Raw genomic sequence first — 18,841 nt, 5'->3', positions numbered from 1 at the left:
GATGTGCGCGCACAGTCTTCGCACCTTCTGGAGCAGGGCTGTTAACTCCGGATAATTTTTGAGGAAGCACTGCACCACCAGGTTCAAGGTGTGAGCCAAGCAAGGTATGTGGCTGAGTTTTGAAAGGGCTATGGCTGCCACAAAATTACGGCCGTTATCACTAACTACCTTGCCTGCCTCAAGATGTACACTGCCCAGCCATGACTCAGTTTGTCGCTTCAAGTACTCGGCCAGCACCTCGGCGGTGTGTCTGTCGCCCAAACACATCATCTGCAACACAGCCTGCTGACGCTTTCCACTAGCTGCTCGATAGGGGGACACATCGTGTGCAACAGTGGCAGCTGCAGATGGAGTGCTCATACGACTGCGCTCTGTGGACGAGCTTTCGCTTCTGGAGGAGGAGGAGGAGGAGGAGGAGGAGGGTCGAACGCCTACAGCCAACTGTTTCCTATACCGTGGGCTAGGCAGCACTGTCCCACCACCGCTGTCCCCTGTGGACCCTGCATCCACCACATTAACCCAGTGCGCAGTGATGGACACGTAACGGCCCTGGCCATGCCGACTGGACCATGCATCAGTTGTGAGGTGCACCTTTCCGCTCACTGACTACTTGAGTGCATGGACAATGCGGTCTTTCACATGATGGTGGAGGGCTGGGATGGCTTTGCGAGAGAAGAAGTGGCGACTGGGTAGGTCATAGCGTGGTACTGCATAGGCCATGAGTTCGCGGAAAGCTGTGCTTTCCACCAACCGAAAGGGCATCATCTCAAACGAGATTAGTTTGGCAATGTGGGCGTTCAAACCCAGTGTACGCGGATGAGAGACTGAGTACTTTCTTGACCTACTCATAGTGTCTGGGAGGGTGAGCTGGACTTGAGAGCTGCATATGGTGGAAGTAGCGGTGGACAGGGTGGACTGAGAGAGGGTTGATGATGGTGATGGAGTTGGTGTTCTTTCTGATGGCCTAGATACAGTCTTTCGTTGATATAACAGTGGGATTCCCTGACTGCTGTGGTCTTGCAACGACACCTCAACATTTGCTGCTGTGCTAACCGGTGGGCTTACAGTGGGGGAAACAATGTAGCGTTGCTGACTACCTTCGTTGTGATCAGTTGCACATGTGGCACTTGAGGTTTGGTGTTGTGTCCACGCTTGCAAGTGCATGCTGGTTAAATGTCTAAGCATGCAACTGGTATTCAAATTTTTCAGATTTTTCCCTCGGCTAAAGGTCTTTGCGCACTTCTTACAGATAACCTTGGCCTGATCATGAGGATTTTGTTCAAAAAAGTGCCACACTGAACTCTTCCTACTTTGGCAGACATTTTGCGGCCTAGCACGCTGTGATCTTTTGACCCTCTGGACAAGCTGTCTAGCAACTCTTTTGATGTTTGGAACCTGTCTTTGGAGTGCTCCGGGCCTGCCAGATAACAGCTGTTGCGATGTCGATGTTTGCTGTGGATGCTCCTCATCTGAGCTATTGGAAGCAGCACCCTCTTCCCCCAATGGATGCCAATCTGGGTCAACAACTGGGTCATCCATCACCTCCTCTTCTATGTCATGTGCACCTTCCTCTGTGTCACCGTGTATGGTGGTATAGTGTGCGGGAAGGGGCACCTGAGTCTCATCAGGGTCAGAATCTGGCTCTGTACACTGCGAGGACAATGTAGTGCTCTGAGTGAATGTACCAGCAGAATCATCCATCAGCGGCTGTGCATCAGTGCACTCCATGTCAGATTCATCTTGGCCTGGGTAATTCACCATTTCACTTGATAATCCAGGCATGGTATGTGAAAACAGCTCCATGGAGTAATCAGTAGTATGGCCTGTGTCATCCTTCAATCTTGGTTGGGGTGAAGGACACAAGGAAAGGTGTGGTTCATGAACATGAGCCTCCAATGACGACTCAGTGCTTTTACTTTTTACAACTGAAGAAGAGGAGGCGATAGAGCTGGAGGCTGAGTCAGCAATGTAAGACAAAACTTTTTCCTGATGCTCTGGCTTTAAAAGCGGTTTGCCAACTCCTAGAAAACTAAGCATTCGAGGCCTTATGTAGCCAGACGATGACGCAGGGTCAGCACCTCCTGCATTCGGTCCTATTTTGCTCTTACCACTACCATCAGATCCACCACCAACACCATCATTACTAGCTGCCAACCCCCGCCCAATTCCACGGCCTCTTCCACCAGCCTTCCTCATTTTTGGTAGAAATGTAGACAAAATCCAACAAACTATATAGTAATGTAAAACAAGGTACAAGGTGTCTATAGGACAGGGGAGATTTAGAATTTCTGCACACACTTGTGGACAGTGGACACTTTTGGATTGTGTGAGGCCCACTGATATTTGAGCGCTATGTGACAGGCTCGATGGCACAGCTGTGACCAAAGTGACGAGAGGATAAGGGAGATTTTGAATCTCTGCGCACACTTTTGGACACTGGACACTTGTGTATTGTTTGAGGCCCACTGCTATCTGAGCGCTATGTGACAGGCTTGATGGCACAGCTGCCTGTGACAAAAGTGACGAGAGGATAATGGAGAATTTGAATCTCTGCGCACACTTTTGGACACTGGACACTTGTGGATTGTGTGAGGACCACTGATATCTGAGCGCTATGTGACAGGCTCGATGGCACAGCTGCCTGTGACAAAAGTGACGAGAGGATAATGGAGATTTTTCTGCGCACACTTTTGGACACTGGACACTTGTGGATTGTGTGAGGCCCACTGATATCTGAGCGCTATGTGAAAGGCTCGATGGCACAGCTGCCTGTGACAAAAGTGACGAGAGGATAATGGAGATTTTGAATCTCTGCGCACACTTTTGGACACTGGACACTTGTGGATTGTGTGAGGCCCACTGATATCTGAGCGCTATGTGACAGGCTCGATGGCACAGCTGCCTGTGACAAAAGTGACGAGAGGATAATGGAGATTTTGAATCTCTGCGCACACTTTTGGACACTGGACACTTGTGGATTGTGTGAGGCCCACTGATATCTGAGCGCTATGTGACAGGCTCGATGGCACAGCTGCCTGTGACAAAAGTGACGAGAGGATAATGGAGATTTTGAATCTCTGCGCACACTTTTGGACACTGGACACTTGTGGATTGTGTGAGGCCCACTGATATCTGAGCGCTATGTGACAGGCTCGATGGCACAGCTGCCTGTGACAAAAGTGACGAGAGGATAATGGAGATTTTGAATCTCTGTGCACACTTTTGGACACTGGACACTTGTGGATTGTGTGAGGCTCACTGATATCTGAGCGCTATGTGACAGGCTCGATGGCACAGCTGCCTGTGACAAAAGTGACAAGAGGATAATGGAGATTTTGAATCTCTGCGCACACTTTTGGACACTGGACACTTGAGGATTGTGTGAGGCCCACTGATATCTGAGCGCTATGTGACAGGCTCGATGGCACAGCTGCCTGTGACAAAAGTGACGAGAGGATAATGGAGATTTTGAATCTCTGCGCACACTTTTGGACACTGGACACTTGTGGATTGTGTGAGGCCCACTGATATCTGAGCGCTATGTGACAGGCTCGATGGCACAGCTGCCTGTGACAAAAGTGATGAGAGGATAATGGAGATTTTGAATCTCTGCGCACACTTTTGGACACTGGACACTTGTGGATTGTGTGAGGCCCACTGATATCTGAGCGCTATGTGACAGGCTCGATGGCACAGCTGCCTGTGACAAAAGTGACGAGAGGATAATGGAGATTTTGAATCTCTGCGCACACTTTTGGACACTGGACACTTGTGGATTGTGTGAGGCCCACTGATATCTGAGCGCTATGTGACAGGCTCGATGGCACAGCTGCCTGTGACAAAAGTGACGAGAGGATAATGGAGATTTTGAATCTCTGCGCACACTTTTGGACACTGGACACTTGTGGATTGTGTGAGGCCCACTGATATCTGAGCGCTATGTGACAGGCTCGATGGCACAGCTGCCTGTGACAAAAGTGACGAGAGGATAATGGAGATTTTGAATCTCTGCGCACACTTTTGGACACTGGACACTTGTGGATTGTGTGAGGCCCACTGATATCTGAGCGCTATGTGACAGGCTCAATGGCACAGCTGCCTGTGACAAAAGTGATGAGAGGATAATGGAGATTTTGAATCTCTGTGCACACTTTTGGACACTGGACACTTGTGGATTGTGTGAGGCTCACTGATATCTGAGCGCTATGTGACAGGCTCGATGGCACAGCTGCCTGTGACAAAAGTGACAAGAGGATAATGGAGATTTTGAATCTCTGCGCACACTTTTGGACACTGGACACTTGTGGATTGTGTGAGGCCCACTGATATCTGAGCGCTATGTGACAGGCTCGATGGCACAGCTGCCTGTGACAAAAGTGACGAGAGGATAATGGAGATTTTGAATCTCTGCGCACACTTTTGGACACTGGACACTTGTGGATTGTGTGAGGCCCACTGATATCTGAGCGCTATGTGACAGGCTCGATGGCACAGCTGCCTGTGACAAAAGTGACGAGAGGATAATGGAGATTTTGAATCTCTGCGCACACTTTTGGACACTGGACACTTGTGGATTGTGTGAGGCCTACTGATATCTGAGCGCTATGTGACAGGCTCGATGGCACAGCTGCCTGTGACAAAAGTGACGAGAGGATAATGGAGATTTTGAATCTCTGCGCACACTTTTGGACACTGGACACTTGTGGATTGTGTGAGGCCCACTGATATCTGAGCGCTATGTGACAGGCTCGATGGCACAGCTGCCTGTGACAAAAGTGACGAGAGGATAATGGAGATTTTGAATCTCTGCGCACACTTTTGGACACTGGACACTTGTGGATTGTGTGAGGCCCACTGATATCTGAGCGCTATGTGACAGGCTCGATGGCACAGCTGCCTGTGACAAAAGTGACGAGAGGATAATGGAGATTTTGAATCTCTGCGCACACTTTTGGACACTGGACACTTGTGGATTGTGTGAGGCCCACTGATATCTGAGCGCTATGTGACAGGCTCGATGGCACAGCTGTGACAAAAGTGACTAGAGGATAAGGGAGATTGGATTGCTTTTAAAAAAGCAGTTTGCGGAGCAGTGGGTAAACAGCAATGCCAGCGTGTCAGGAAGCCTTAAAAGGCAGCCCAACAACCAACACCACTGATACACCACTATATAGCCTCCCCTTGCACTGCACACACAGTGACTTGTGTGTTGTGCAGGCCAAATCGCTAGCAGCAGAAGCAGTTTTTTTGTCTTCTTCCCTGCCTAACGCTCTCCCTACAGAATCAGCAGCAACCTCTCCCTATACTAAGATCGGCAGAAGTAAGATGGCGGTCGGCGTGCACGCCCTTTTATACCCCCTGTGACGCCCACCAAAGCAAGCCAATCACTTGCATGCCCTTCTGAAAGATGGTGGTGACCCGTGCCTAGGTCATCACGTTGCCCACAGTGTCCGTGGATCCTGATTGGCTGAAAAAGAGCGCAAAACAAACTTTTGAAACGCGACTTTGGCGCGTAAGTCGCCGACCTCGTGGCCGACCTCATCCTAGGGTCGGGTTTCGTTACATGAAACCCGACTTTGCCAAAAGTCGGCGACTTTTGAATTTTTTCGACCCGTTTCGCTCAACTCTACTAATAAACTTTTATTTTTTTCAACTCAAATGTTACCGGCATAATTATTACAATGATGTGTATTGCCCATCTATATTCCACATGATGTTTCTAAAAAACTTGACAATGAAAATGTAATAGTTTAATTCTGCCCTGGCTGTAATATTTGGTTGGAATTACCCACTAATATATTTGGAATAAGGAAATTAATTGCTTATTTTGCATCAAACACTAGGATTTTGGCCCTCTGGAAACTCCAGAAATATAATGCAAGCTAAATAATAGATGGCTTCAATGGGAAATTATGACATAAACAAGAACTATGTCCTTCAAACATAGTTTCCAAAGAAGAGAATTGAGGACTCCGGGTGATACCTTTTAAGATACTTCAGCATAAGGCACAATGGGAAAAATGCACCAGAGAGATTGTAGATCTGCTTGTTTTTCAGTGGATCTCTACTACAGGATCTTTTGCAAATAGTAACAACCCTGTCGGCATCACTGCATGGCCTCCCATCCTCCACACACCAACTTACTCACTGCTCCAGGCCATGCTGTGACTTCTGCCTGCTGCCGGCTCCATGCTGTGTACCTCTTGCTTCCTGCCTGCTCTCTGCATGCTTTCTGGCTGTATGCATAGGGGGGCGGTGCCAGAACTCTCTGGTTCTTATGGAAACAGGGTGCACCTGTCTAATGTGTCCCTGGCCAATTACCAAGAGTCATCTAGCATTTAGGGCAGCTTCACCTGGTAGTAGCTGCCTGAGCAATGTCTTAACTCAGTTAGCGTCTTGCTGCTGAGTTGCCAGGTCCTGTCCTGTGTTTAGCCTTCTCTGGAGGCTTGATTCCTAGTCCTGTTTCTGTGCCTGTCTTGCCACCCTCCAGAAGGCAGAATATCCTGGTCTCTGTGTCCTTGTTCCTAGCCTTGCCTTGTAGCTGTCCTGTCCACCCTCCAGGAGGCAGTATATCCTGGTCCCTGTGCTTTTGTTCCTTGCCTTGTCTCGCACCTGTCTGCTCTGCCCTCCAGGAAGCAGTACATCTGGCTCTCTGTGTCTTTGTTCCAGTACCTTGTCTTGCACCGTTACTTGTCTGAACTCTGTCCTATCTCTATCTCTTGGTCTCCTTGTCTGTGGCTCCTTTCCCTGCTGTGTCTATCCTTGTGTCCTCTCTGTCTGCCTGTTCCGTACTCTTGCGGCTCTGCCTGTGCTCCGCACTCTGGCAACTCTGCATGCTCCGCACCCTTGTGGCTCTGCCTGTGCTCCCCACTCTTGTGGCTCTGCCTGTGCTCTGCACCCTTGTGGGTCTGCCTGTGCTTCGCACCCTTGCGGCTCTGCCTGTGCTCCGCACTCTTGTGGTTCTGCCTGTGCTCCGCACTCTGGCGGTTCTCCTTGTGCTCCGTACCCTTGCGGTTCTGCCTGTGCTCCGTACCCTTGCAGTTCTGCCAGCGCTCTGCACTCTTGTAGTTCTGCTTTGTTCTGCTTCTGCTGCTGCTGAACCTCTTGTTGCTAACTGCAGCTCCTCACTGCAGCCTTGCGGTTCTTCTCCAGGGTGAACAGGTCCTAACCTGTTCTTTCGTACACCACTCCTTCCGGACAGTATCAGTACCTGCAAGTCCTGTGTGAACAGGTCTCTACCTATTCCATACACCACTCTTTCCTGTCCCTGTGCCTTCCCTGTCAGCCATGCCCACCTGCCAGTGTCTCAGCCGTGTCCACCTGCCAGTGTCTCAGCCATGCCCCCTGCCAGTGTCTCAGCCGTGTCCACCTGCCAGCTTCTCAGCCGTGCTTGCCAGCCAGTGTTTCAGCCATGCCCGCCTGCCTGTGTCTCAGCCGTGCCCGCCTGCCAGAGTACCAGCTGTGGCTGCCGTGCTCACCTGCCAGGCTGTCAGTCGCACCTGACCTAGCATCATGTTCCCCAGTGGGATCAGCAGCCACAGCCAGACACCACCCTGGAGTGGCACCTGGCAGCTACCTGCCGCACAAGCCTGACCTCACCACCAGAGGCTCCAGCGAAGACCGAGGTAGCTGTCATAGTCATGACCCTTCCAGGTTAGTCTGGTTTGTGGCACAGTGGGGCCACAACCCCCTCGCTTGCGCCAATCTGCCAAGACGCCAGCATGACACAAATCTAATAACTAAGATTTCTCATTATATTCCTTGATATTTTTATACTGTTTTGCTCTTTGTGAATGAACTTTTTATTGTATAATTATTTGATACCTGGTATATACATTGTACAGTATAATAAATCTTGAAATTGATAAGTTTGATCCTTGTTGCTTCAACCTTAACCATTACCTTGAAATATTATCTAGCTGTGTTACCCTGTCAGCCTTCTAGACATCGAATAGATTAATTTTATAGAACCAAAAGAGGTTATATGTAGTGCTGTGTTACTAAAGTAGGAGTGATGCTCACCCAACAGTTTAATCCTCTCACTGGCCTAACAAAATGGCAAGAGTTGGGAGCAAGAAGGTTGGTCTGACTCTAGGGTGCAGCTAACTCATTTTCAGCTTACTGTGCAATCATATACAGTGCATTCAACTCATGAGTGAAATGATGATCATTACAGTCAAATTAAATAAATCAATTAATTAATTTATATCCAGTTCATATATGCTTAACCAAACAGAAAATGAAGGAATACTGGTGAATAATACATTAAATGATGTGTTACATAAAAAGGAGACCAATAGTATATTAGTACACATATGTGGCAGGTTACAGTGATGACACATCTCTATCTTACAAGATTAATACCTCTATGATTAAAGTCATACACATATGGAGGGCAAGTGATGGCAAGTATTTTCCCAGGTATTCCTCTTGGCCAACACACCAAACCATCCCATTCTGGCAAACAACCCACTTCTGTTCCTGTATAAAAATAAACAGATTACTTGTAAATGTCAGTAACTTAGCATTTTTTACATAACTATAATATTTTAAATGATTATTCTTATCTTGATAGACATGCTGCTGGATAGTGCTTGTAAAAGAAAAGCAGTTTGGCAATCTATTGCTAGTTAAAATATTCCTCTATCTACAGCTCGTTGCCTAGGAGGCCGACTGTTGCTGCAGTTTGGCTTGCAAGCACTGCACTAAAGGTGACCATGATTAGGAGCACACTCATATGATCGTCTCCAGCTTCAAGACAGTATTTACAAGCTAAATAGGTGAGAGCTTGTAAGCACTGTGTATGTTCTGCTGTCCACTAGTGATGGTTTATCACCAAGGCAAAGAGCTGTATGCAAAAGAATAGTGATAATTCATGATCCCAAGAATGGATAAAAAAAGTTATAAGTAGCAATATACAAAACAGATAGTATTGATTAATACTATCAGGCAATTCCTATTTATTTATTTTCCAATTTAATTTAACCCCATTATTCTGTGAAGACTGAAGTTCCATGAACCATTTAAGAAACTCAGTTCCCTATATTAATGTAACAAATGAAAACTGATAAAGTGTTATCAACTGGTATATCTTGATTTTTTCAAAGTGTTTGATAGCTTGCCACACAAGAGTTTGGTACACAAAATGAGAATGCTGGGTATGGGGGAAAATGTGTGTAAATGGGTAAGTAACTGGCTTAGTGATAAAAAGCAGAGGGTGGTTATAGATGGTATATTCTCTAACTGGGTCGCTGTGACCAGTGGGGTACCGCAGGGGTCGGTGTTGGGACCTATTCTCTTCAACATATTTATTAACGATCTGGTAGAAGGTTACACACTAAAATATCAATATTTGCAGATGATACTAAACTATATAAAGCAGTCAATACAAGAGAAGATAGTGTTCTGCTACAGATGGATCTGGATAAGTTGGAAACTTGGGTCGAAAGGTGGCAGATGTGGTTTAACAATGATAAATGTAAGCTTATACACATGGGAAGAAGGAATCAATATCACCATTACACACTGAACGGGAAACCACTGGGTAAATCTGACATGGACAAGGACTTGGGATCCTAGTTACTGCTAAACTTACCTTGAGTAGCCAGTGCCAGGCAGCGGCTGCCAAGGCAAACAGGATCATGGGGTGCTTTAATAGAGGTCTGGATACACATGATGAGAGCATTATACTGCCTCTGTACAAATCCCTGGTAGACCGCACAAGGAGTACTGTGTACAGGTTTGGGCACCATTGCTCAGGAAGGATATAATGGAACTAGAGTGAGTACAAAGGAGGGCGACAAAATTAATAAAGGGGATGGGGGAGCTACAATACCCAGGGAGATTAGCAAAATTAGGATTATTTAGTCTAGAGAAAAGACGACTGATCTAATAACCATGTATAAGTATATAAGGGGACAATACAAATATCTCTCTGAGGATCTGTTTATACAAGGAAGGTGGCGGTCACAAGGGGTTACTCTCTGCTGCTGCAAGAGAGAAGGTTTTTCCACCAACATAGAAGAGGATTCTTTACTGTTAGAGCATTGAGAATCTGGAATTCCTTGCCTGAGTAGGTGGTGATGGCGAACTCAGTCTAGGGGTTCAAGGGAGGCCTGGATATCTTCCTGGAGCGTAACATTATTGTATCTTACAGTTATTGGGTTCTTTAGCAGGGCGTAAATCTGGGGATTTATTCTGATGGAATATAGGCTTAACTGGATGGACAAATGTCTTTTTTCGGCCTTGCTAACTACAGTGGGCACGGAAAGTATTCAGACCCCTTTAAATTTTTCACTCTGTTTCATTGCAGCCATTTTGGTAAATTCAAAAAAAGTTCATTTTCTTCTCATTAATGTACTGTACACTATGCACCCCATCTTTTTTGAAAAAAAACCCCAGAAATGTAGAAATTTTTGCAAATGTATCAAAAAAGAAAAAGTGAAATATCATATAGTCATAGGTATTCACACCCTTTGCTCAGACACTCATATTTAAGTCACATGCTGTCCATTTCCTTGTGATCCTCCTTGAGATGGTTCCACTCCTTCATTGGAGTCCAGCTGTGTTTAATTAAACTGATAGAACTTGATTTGGAAAGGCACACACCTGTCTATATAAGACCTCACAGTTCACAGTGCATGTCAGACCAAATGAGAATCATGAGGTCAAAGGAACTGGCTAAGAAGCTCACAGATAGAATTGTGGCAAGGCACATATGTGGCCAAGGTTACAAAAGAATTTCTGCAGCATTCAAGGTTTGCAAGAGCACAGTGGCCTCCATAATCCTTAAATGAAATACGTTTGGGACCACCAGAAGCCTTCCTAGACTTGGCTGTCCAGCCAAACTGAGTAATCGTGGGAGCAGGGCCTTGGTGAGAGAGGTAAACAAGAACTCCAAGATCACTGTAGCTGAGCTCCACAGATGCAGTAGGGAGATGGGAGAAAGTTCCACAAAGTCAACTATCACTGCAGCCCTCCACCAGTTGAGCCTTTATGGCAGAGTGACCCGACAGAAGCCTCTCCTCAGTGCAAGACATATGAAACGTCACATAGAGTTTGCTAAAATTACACATGACGGACTCCCAGACTATGAGAAATAAGATTCTCTGGTCTGATGAGACAACGTTAGAACTTTTGGTGATTATTCTAAGCGGTATGTGTGTAGAAAACCAGGCACTGCTCATCACCTGCCCAATACAATCCCATCAGTGAAACAAGGTGGTGGCCTCAACATGCTATGGGGGTGTTTTTCAGCTGCAGGGACAGGATGTCTGGTTGCAATTGAAGGAAACATGAAAGCGGTCAAGCACAGAGATATCCTGGATTAAAACCTTCTAGAGTGCTCTGGACCTCAGACTTAGCTGAAGGTTTTACCTTCCAACAAGATTACCTTAAGCAAACAGCTAAAACAACAAAGGAGTGGCTTCAGAACAACTCTGTGACCATTCTTGACTGGCCCAGCCTGAGCCCTGACCTAAATCCAATTGAGCATCTCTGGAGAGACCTGAAAATGGCTGTACACCAACGTTCACCATCCAGCCTGATGGAACTGGAGAGGATCTGCAAGAAAGAATGGCAGATGATTCCCAAATCCAGGTGTGAAAAACTGGGTGCATTATTCCCAAGAAGACTCATGGCTATACTAACTCAAAAGGGTGCTTCTACTCAATATTGAGAAAAGGGTCTGAATACTTATGACCATGAGATATTTCAGCTTTTCTATTTTAATAAATTTGCATACATTTCTACATTTCTGTTTTTTCAGTCAAGATGGGGAGTACATTGGAGTGTACATTAATGAGAAAAAAATGTACATTTTTGAATTTACCAAATGGCTGAAATGAAACAAAGAGTGAAAAATAAAAGGGGTCTGAATACTTTCCGTACCCACTGTATGTTAATATGTTACTATGTAACTGTGATTTATTAAAGAAAATAGTATTAAAAAACAGAATGAAGAAACTGACAGAATATATTCAACAATTTGACAACATAAAGCAGATGATCAAATGCTTTACTAAAGAATAAAGGCAATAAAGTTAAAATATAGTATTTTATGACTAATTTTTTATAAAACACAAAAAGCCTTACTGGAAAAAAATTAGCAGTGCCTTCATTGATACAGGGATTTCCCATTAATTAAAGAATTATTACATACAGTATGCAAGTGGAGCGCCCCGCGGGGCCTGGGGGTACTCGGTACCGGGCCAGTCGACTTCCATGGGGGACGGTGTCACAGCGGCAGCGACCCGGTCCGTGGCCCAGAGGCGTCCAGTAATAAAATAGGGGAAAGTTGTGTGGTATTTATGTTGTAAAAATGAAAATAAAGTTATTAGATGGTGAAATACGTGATGCAGCCTGTGGTTTTCTAGTCAGAGATGACCAGCGCTGCGGTGTTGCTTCTCTTTGATGGATGTTGGGCGCAGCTATGATGTTGTAGCCCTCCACAGGTAGGGCTGTATTCCCAGGGCAAAGACGTTAAATAAATAGTAAAAATGGCTGTAAACGTTGGGGTGCAGATAAATGACAGAAAGACAGAGAGAGGTGCAGTTTCTTTACCTTTTACTGGTAATAGGTTGCAGTCCAGAGTACCACATACAGGTGATGGAATGAGTCCGGCTCACCTGGAGGCATTCAGGGGATCCACCTTGCCAGGTGGGGATTTAGGACCTTCCTTTCTGCGCTTTGTGTGTGGGTCTCCACTGTATATAACTATGCTGCGACCCTCTATTCGTGATGGTTTCACTAACCTGTATGGCTGTCAGCATGAGCCTATTCCACGGGTACCGTTCGCTTCACTGTCAGCCCCGGGCTCCTTATCCTCTGCCGTGCCTGCCCTCAGGTGATTAATGTGCCAGGAATTTACAATCCCCTGTACTTTCAGATTCGGCTATCAGGACTTACAGCTCCTGTCAGCCTAGGACTCTGATGTCCCTTTTCTCTTTATTAGCGCTTCTCTCAGGGGTCTGCTATATGCAGTATTTTAGCTTCGCTAGAGTCTCTCAGTCTCCCCTCTTGTCCTATTCCTTCTTCACAGATCAGCTCCCTGTCTTCATCTCACAGGATCTTCCAGAAAGATCTCTTTACCTCACGTCCTCATGTTAAACTGTCATCATTTCTCCTCTCAGCTCACAGCTGCTTCGTTTCCATGACAACCTCCTCAGCTGATTTCTAGCTGACTCACCAACCCCCTCTGCTGGCCAGAATTTATAAGGCAGCTCCCTTTTCTGACCTGCAGGAGGAATTGTGATTTTTAAACTCTGTTACCTGGCATGGGGTCCCTTTCTGCCTCCAAGCATGACTTTACCTCTTAGAGGGAGGCGATGTCACTGTGACAACCGGACTCTGGGGTGTCACACAAGCATTAAATCATAAAACGGGTATCAAAAACAAGTGAGGAAAAAGCATTAAAAGAAGAGAAATATTGTGGCTGTATTTTGTAGTTCTTTTTTTGCCTTCCCAGTAGGCTGACCCTTAACTTTCCTCTGTCTTCTGTCTCAAGAACTTTTTTTAGTTTGGACATTGGGACGCCAGCCCCTGCTACCATATAGCTTAGTCCATGAGCCAAGAGCCAATTTTGACGATATCGGTACCACCCGGAGTGACTAATTCTCTTTGGTGTTTTTAGGTAGATGCATGTCTGTAGTTTATGTTTTGATATGATAGTCCTTGCACATCAGTAGCTTAACCCCTTCAGGCCTATTTGTACCCAAATGCCTAGGCCATTTTTTGTAAATCTGACCTGTCACTTCATGCGGTAATAACTTTGGGACGCTATCACCTACCCACGCCATTCTGAGACTTTTTTCTCGTGACATATTGTACTTCATGGTAGTGCTAATTGTGAGTCAATAGATTTTACCTTTCTGCATAAAAAATTACAAAATACACAAAAAATTGGGAAAAATTCGCTATTTTTGAACTTTGAAATTCTCTACTTTTTACAAAAATGCTGATACCCCCCATAACAGTTATTAGTTTACATTCTCCACATGTCTACTTCACATTGGCATCATTTTGGAAATGAAATTTTATATTTTTCGTATGTGATAAGGCTCATAGTTTTATACGCAATTTTTAAAGTTTACGACTAAATTTTCAAAACCCATTTTTCCAAGGACCAAGTCAGTTCGGACGTCACTTTATGGGTCTTGTATAACAGAACCCACCCATACATTACCCCATTTTGCAAACTACACCCCTCAAGGTGTCCAAAACGGATTTTCAAAACTTTGTTAACCCCTTAGGTGTTGCACAGGAATTCAAGCAAAATGACAGTGAAATATCAAAATTTCAATTTTTTGGCAGATATTCCATTGTAATCCAATTTTACCTGCAACCCAGCAAGGGTTAACAGCAAACCCAAACCCAAAATAGGTTACCCCAATTCCGCAGTTTATAGAAACACCCCACATGTACATGTAAACTAAATTATGGGCGCGCAAGAGGGCTCAGCACAGAAGGAGAGCTAGGCGGTTTTTGGGATAATAGATTACACTGGAAGAAGTCCAGTGGGCCATGTCGTATTGGAGAGACCCTGAGGTACCCCCAGAGTGGAAACCCCCAAAAGGTTACCACATTTTGGAAACTACACCCCCTAAGGAATATTTTAGGGGGTATAGTAACCACTTTGACCCAACAAGCGCTCCATTGGAGTTTCATGCACTTGGTTGAGGAAATTGAAAAGTACGTTTTTTTACCGGAAAAAGTCGCTTTAGTCCCACATTTTTCATTTTGAAAAGGGGGACCAGGAAAAAGTACACCCCACTTTTTATTCCCCATTGTCTCCCGAACACGGCAATACCACAAGTGTTGTCTAAAACCACAGTATTGGCGCACGGCAGGCTTCGTAAGCGAAGCTGCGGCAAAATTCACTGTAAGAAATCTATGGGGCCATGTCCCATTTGGAGACACCCTGAGGTCCCGCACAGTGGAAACCCCAAAAAAGTGACCCCATTTTTGAAACTACACCCCCTACGGAATGTTTTAGGAGGTACAGTAACCACTTTGCACCGGGAACCGGCTCCCGACCCGCGGCGATCGCCCGGCTTATGATCCGGGTACGATTCGCCGTACCGCTACGGCGGCTGGCGCGAAGGGGTTAATGGTATTTTTCACCTTTTGAATAGATCCTACCTATATTTCCAAAAAATAATGATTAAAGGTCGATTTAGGGGAAATGTCAAAATGTCAATACAATGCATGTAGTATTTGTAACAAAATTTAATCCAAGTTATGTAAATACACACTGAACATGTCATGGGCTTGTCCATACTAATGTGTGTGTGTGTGTGTGTATGTGTGTGTGTATATATATATATATATATATATATATATATTGTGTGTGTATGTATAATTATATAACGTTACTCCATAATATCTTCAACATCAGACTCTGAATCTGACTGTTGTTCTACTGGCTCGTCTTCAATACCCTTGTTCTGGCATGTCTGTAACCTGCACATGTCCATGCACTTCAGGCCATTGCTGAGGCAAGTGCACTGAGGAAGTTCGCATGACCGCACACACTTGCAGGACAGTAGCTGGATAATAGCTTCTGGTGCTGGTGCCCCTCGCATCCACTTGACAACAAGCTTTCCGTCATTATCTATCATCCAACAGCAGTCTGTTGGGTTTGCAACAAATGGCTGGCTCTGCAGACTTCTCCAGATCGCAGCCTGGTAGTTTGCATGCAGTGCATGCATGAAAAGGCAGTCTTGGCAAGGAGGGAGTTGACTTGACTCTACCACTCCACGTCTGGCACAGAACAGCTGATACCGGAGCCTGTTTACCTCAGTTGTTTGGGTAGTTGGCAGGTACATGTGGCAGGTGATTTCCTGTAACTTCTCAAAGAGTTCGGGAGACACTTCCCCTGAACGACCAACTTCCTGAAAGGCATCCTGGTATGTCTTGTTCATCTTCAACTGCTTGAGTGTCGTCATCTTCCCACGGCCAGCGAATGCACTGACTGTCACAGCCTGTAAATGCATGCATACCAATCAATGAATCACACACGCTGCCTCCCAATGTTCTGCTCAGAGTGGTGATATCCAGGAATCTTGTCCGGTTCTGTGTACCGCATTTCTGGAACAGGTGGGATGGGATTTTGTGGCACATGCCCAGACACAGGACCATGACATCAGTATCCTCTGAAGTGATGATGACAGACTTGTAACCAGATTCTGCTGCATGAAGAGCATGGAGAAGGAGGCATGTGTCTGCTTCTTCTTGACTTGACTTAAGGTCAGCAGCCTCTTCCCACTGTTCTTTGGTGATCTTAAAGCAGAGCTGCTCACATGTGACATACATCTCCTTCTCCTCAAGCTTCTCCCTGTGGTGTTTCGCCTTCCATTCTTCTACCAGAAACTTTATGAGACTTGCCTTGTTGGAGGAATTACTTAGTAGCTTTCTCCACTGCTGGATGTTGTGCCCATGTTGAATGTTCTTGAAATGGATCCCTGTGCCTTCATATCTGTTGACTCTTTCTGTATCTTTGATGGATGTCTCCTTGTAGACGTCAAAGACAATATCAATGCGCTTGCTCTTAGCACCCTCATGGATAGCGCGACTCATTGCTGTGCCTGCTAGCTGGGCAAATGTTGCATCATTTCCCTTCAGTTTCTGAACCAGGCTCATCCCATCAATGATGGTTGCAGAGGGCTCAGGGATCACCTCTGCAGGAGGAGCATTCCTCTCCAACTCCCTTGCTAGGGCAGCCTTGTTGGTCTTGCGGATAGACCCATCACCGTTGGCAAGTGCCCATGGCAATGGCCCCAGGGGATGAGTCAAGACATCACTCATTTGTAGCTTTCTGTTCTCAGCTACAAGTATCATCTGGCCAAATAGGTTCCTGTCAGCCTTCAAAATTACCTCCTTGCCAAGGCCTTGTCTGTGTGTCTTCATTCTGATGTTAGAGAACGTTTTAAGATTGTTCTTCGTCATCTTGTCATGAAACAGTGTAGTTGGCGTATCGGTACCCAAACACTCATCCTTGAATGTGTCATATGCATCCTCTCCTATACTGTATGCCCCTAGAAGGTCTTTGGCTACATCTGGTGGTGCTGCAGTCGCTGTTGATAAACTGATAAGTTCACCATTATGCTCTTTGTTGAAGGGGTTCAACCAACCAGTCTCCAGCAGTTCAACAAAAGATCGGACATCGGCTTCATCTCTTCTAATCCTGGACACCTGTAGGTCTGAATGACTGAAGTCAGTATATTGTTGGCCTACTAGGGCCCTCAGCTGCCTCAAGTACATGCTGCGGTACTCCAATGTCAGGTAGAATCTGGCGACAGCTCCAACTTTGAGGCTGAAGCCTTTTGTGCCCCCTGGTGTCTGGGTGTCTTTGTTGATTGTTTCTTCGATGGTCTGGTCCACAGGAATCCGTCCAAAAGGATTCTTGCTACCGATCTGGACCGAAAAGCCACCTTTCATGAAGTATTCATGGACCTCTGGGTGGTCTATGGGCAGCCGAGACATCGTAGCATAGTAATAGGTTAGGTATCGGGCATAGTTGACCTTGTCATAGGCAAAACACCACGGTATCATCTGTCGGATTGCTCCTAGGTGAAGCATCCAGTTGCCTTCTCTTGAAGCTCGAACCAGGGCCAGCATGGTCTCGACCATGTCCAAGTATGACATCCAGAATGCTGAGAGTTGTTCATTTCTGAAGGTCTCAAGATAAACTTGAAAGAGCTTCAGGGTAAGTGTGCAAGATTCATTATCCAAGAACTTTTCGAAGGATCCCTGCGACACACTGATGCGAAAGTTTGTGATGTTCTTCAGTGTTTCATCCAGATGGTGAAGGTCCCTTGCATGGTTTTCTTCTAGCCATGGAAGGAAGTTTTTCCATGCAAGCCTCATAAGTGCTTCATAGACCAGCTTGTGTAGTCTCACTGCTCTGTTGTACCTCCGGCCATCCATCACTCCAGAAACTGATCCTTCAGCGATGACACCGGATTCAACACACAGATCTCTAAGGCCTGCATCCTGAAATCTCTTACCTATGATGGAAAGGAGATTACAGATTGTGAGGAAGACACCCATTCTAATTATAATGTTCTTGAACTTCTCCTGTTTCCAGATAACCTCGGCAGCTTTGGCATAGAGTGCTTGATCAAACACGCACACAATTCTGTTAAGCTTCAGGGTCTGCATGATGGCATGTGTTTGCTCCAAGACTTCATTCACAGTGGACATGGCTGTTGCAGGAGCATTGATAGTGGGCAGGTAGCTTACAGTGTCCTGGGCCACTACAATGTCGCTGCGGATTTGGATGTTGAACCCAGTCCAACTGCTAATGGTCTGATCCTCATGGTCTGACATTCTAGCCAGAAGCCACATATGGTTCTTGGTTTTTGAATCCTGGACCTCCTCGGTAGTGTTAACATTCGCAGTCTCAATCCTGGGTGGCCCTCCCCGCCGCCCAACATTGTATATTGGTAGCATTAATTCTTTCGGAATTATGCTTCTTTTCTTCGACTTGGTTACATCTGGCAGGACTTTTGTCACAGAGCATGCAACATTGGACTGAACAGCGATGCCATTGACTCTATGAGATGTACGTGCTCCACTTAGTGTCTCCTCAAGTCTGTCAATGTTATCCCAGGCCAAGGTTGTGAACACACCAGGGTAGATATTTGCTGGCATTGGGATGTCATCCGTTGAACATTCCAACTTCTGGATACAAAGGGCTGCATCGATCTCCTCAGCCGTTGAATATGACACACAGTGGCCAAGACGATTCAGAGTTCGAACCAGTTCTGTATTGCCGGTCAAAGACTTAATTGCAAAGGACAGCAGTACGTGCTTGGGTGGCTTTGTCTTTCCATTGGTAACA

At 45.9% G+C, this 18,841-nt stretch overlaps 1 protein-coding gene across 2 annotated transcripts in view; it reads right to left on the bottom strand.

Annotated features, from left to right (window-relative positions):
- Positions 1-18,841, bottom strand: part of PTH2R (parathyroid hormone 2 receptor) — a 2,104,896-nt gene that overhangs the window by 1,461,552 nt on the left and 624,503 nt on the right. The window contains exon 3 of one of the 2 annotated variants that reach the window (XM_073558211.1): positions 8,365-8,481. The exons of the other annotated variant lie outside the window; for it this stretch is intronic. Coding sequence (XP_073414312.1) covers positions 8,365-8,481 — 117 coding nt within the window. The remainder of the gene's footprint in view (positions 1-8,364; positions 8,482-18,841) is intronic. 2 annotated transcript variants of the gene reach the window in all.

Source organism: Dendrobates tinctorius, unplaced genomic scaffold, assembly GCF_039654945.1.
Source record: "Dendrobates tinctorius isolate UK_male_01 unplaced genomic scaffold, ASM3965494v1 ptg000254l, whole genome shotgun sequence".
Taxonomy (NCBI): Eukaryota; Metazoa; Chordata; class Amphibia; order Anura; family Dendrobatidae; genus Dendrobates; species Dendrobates tinctorius.
Note: the sequence above shows the minus strand (reverse complement) of the source record. Positions and strands in the feature narration are given on the sequence as shown.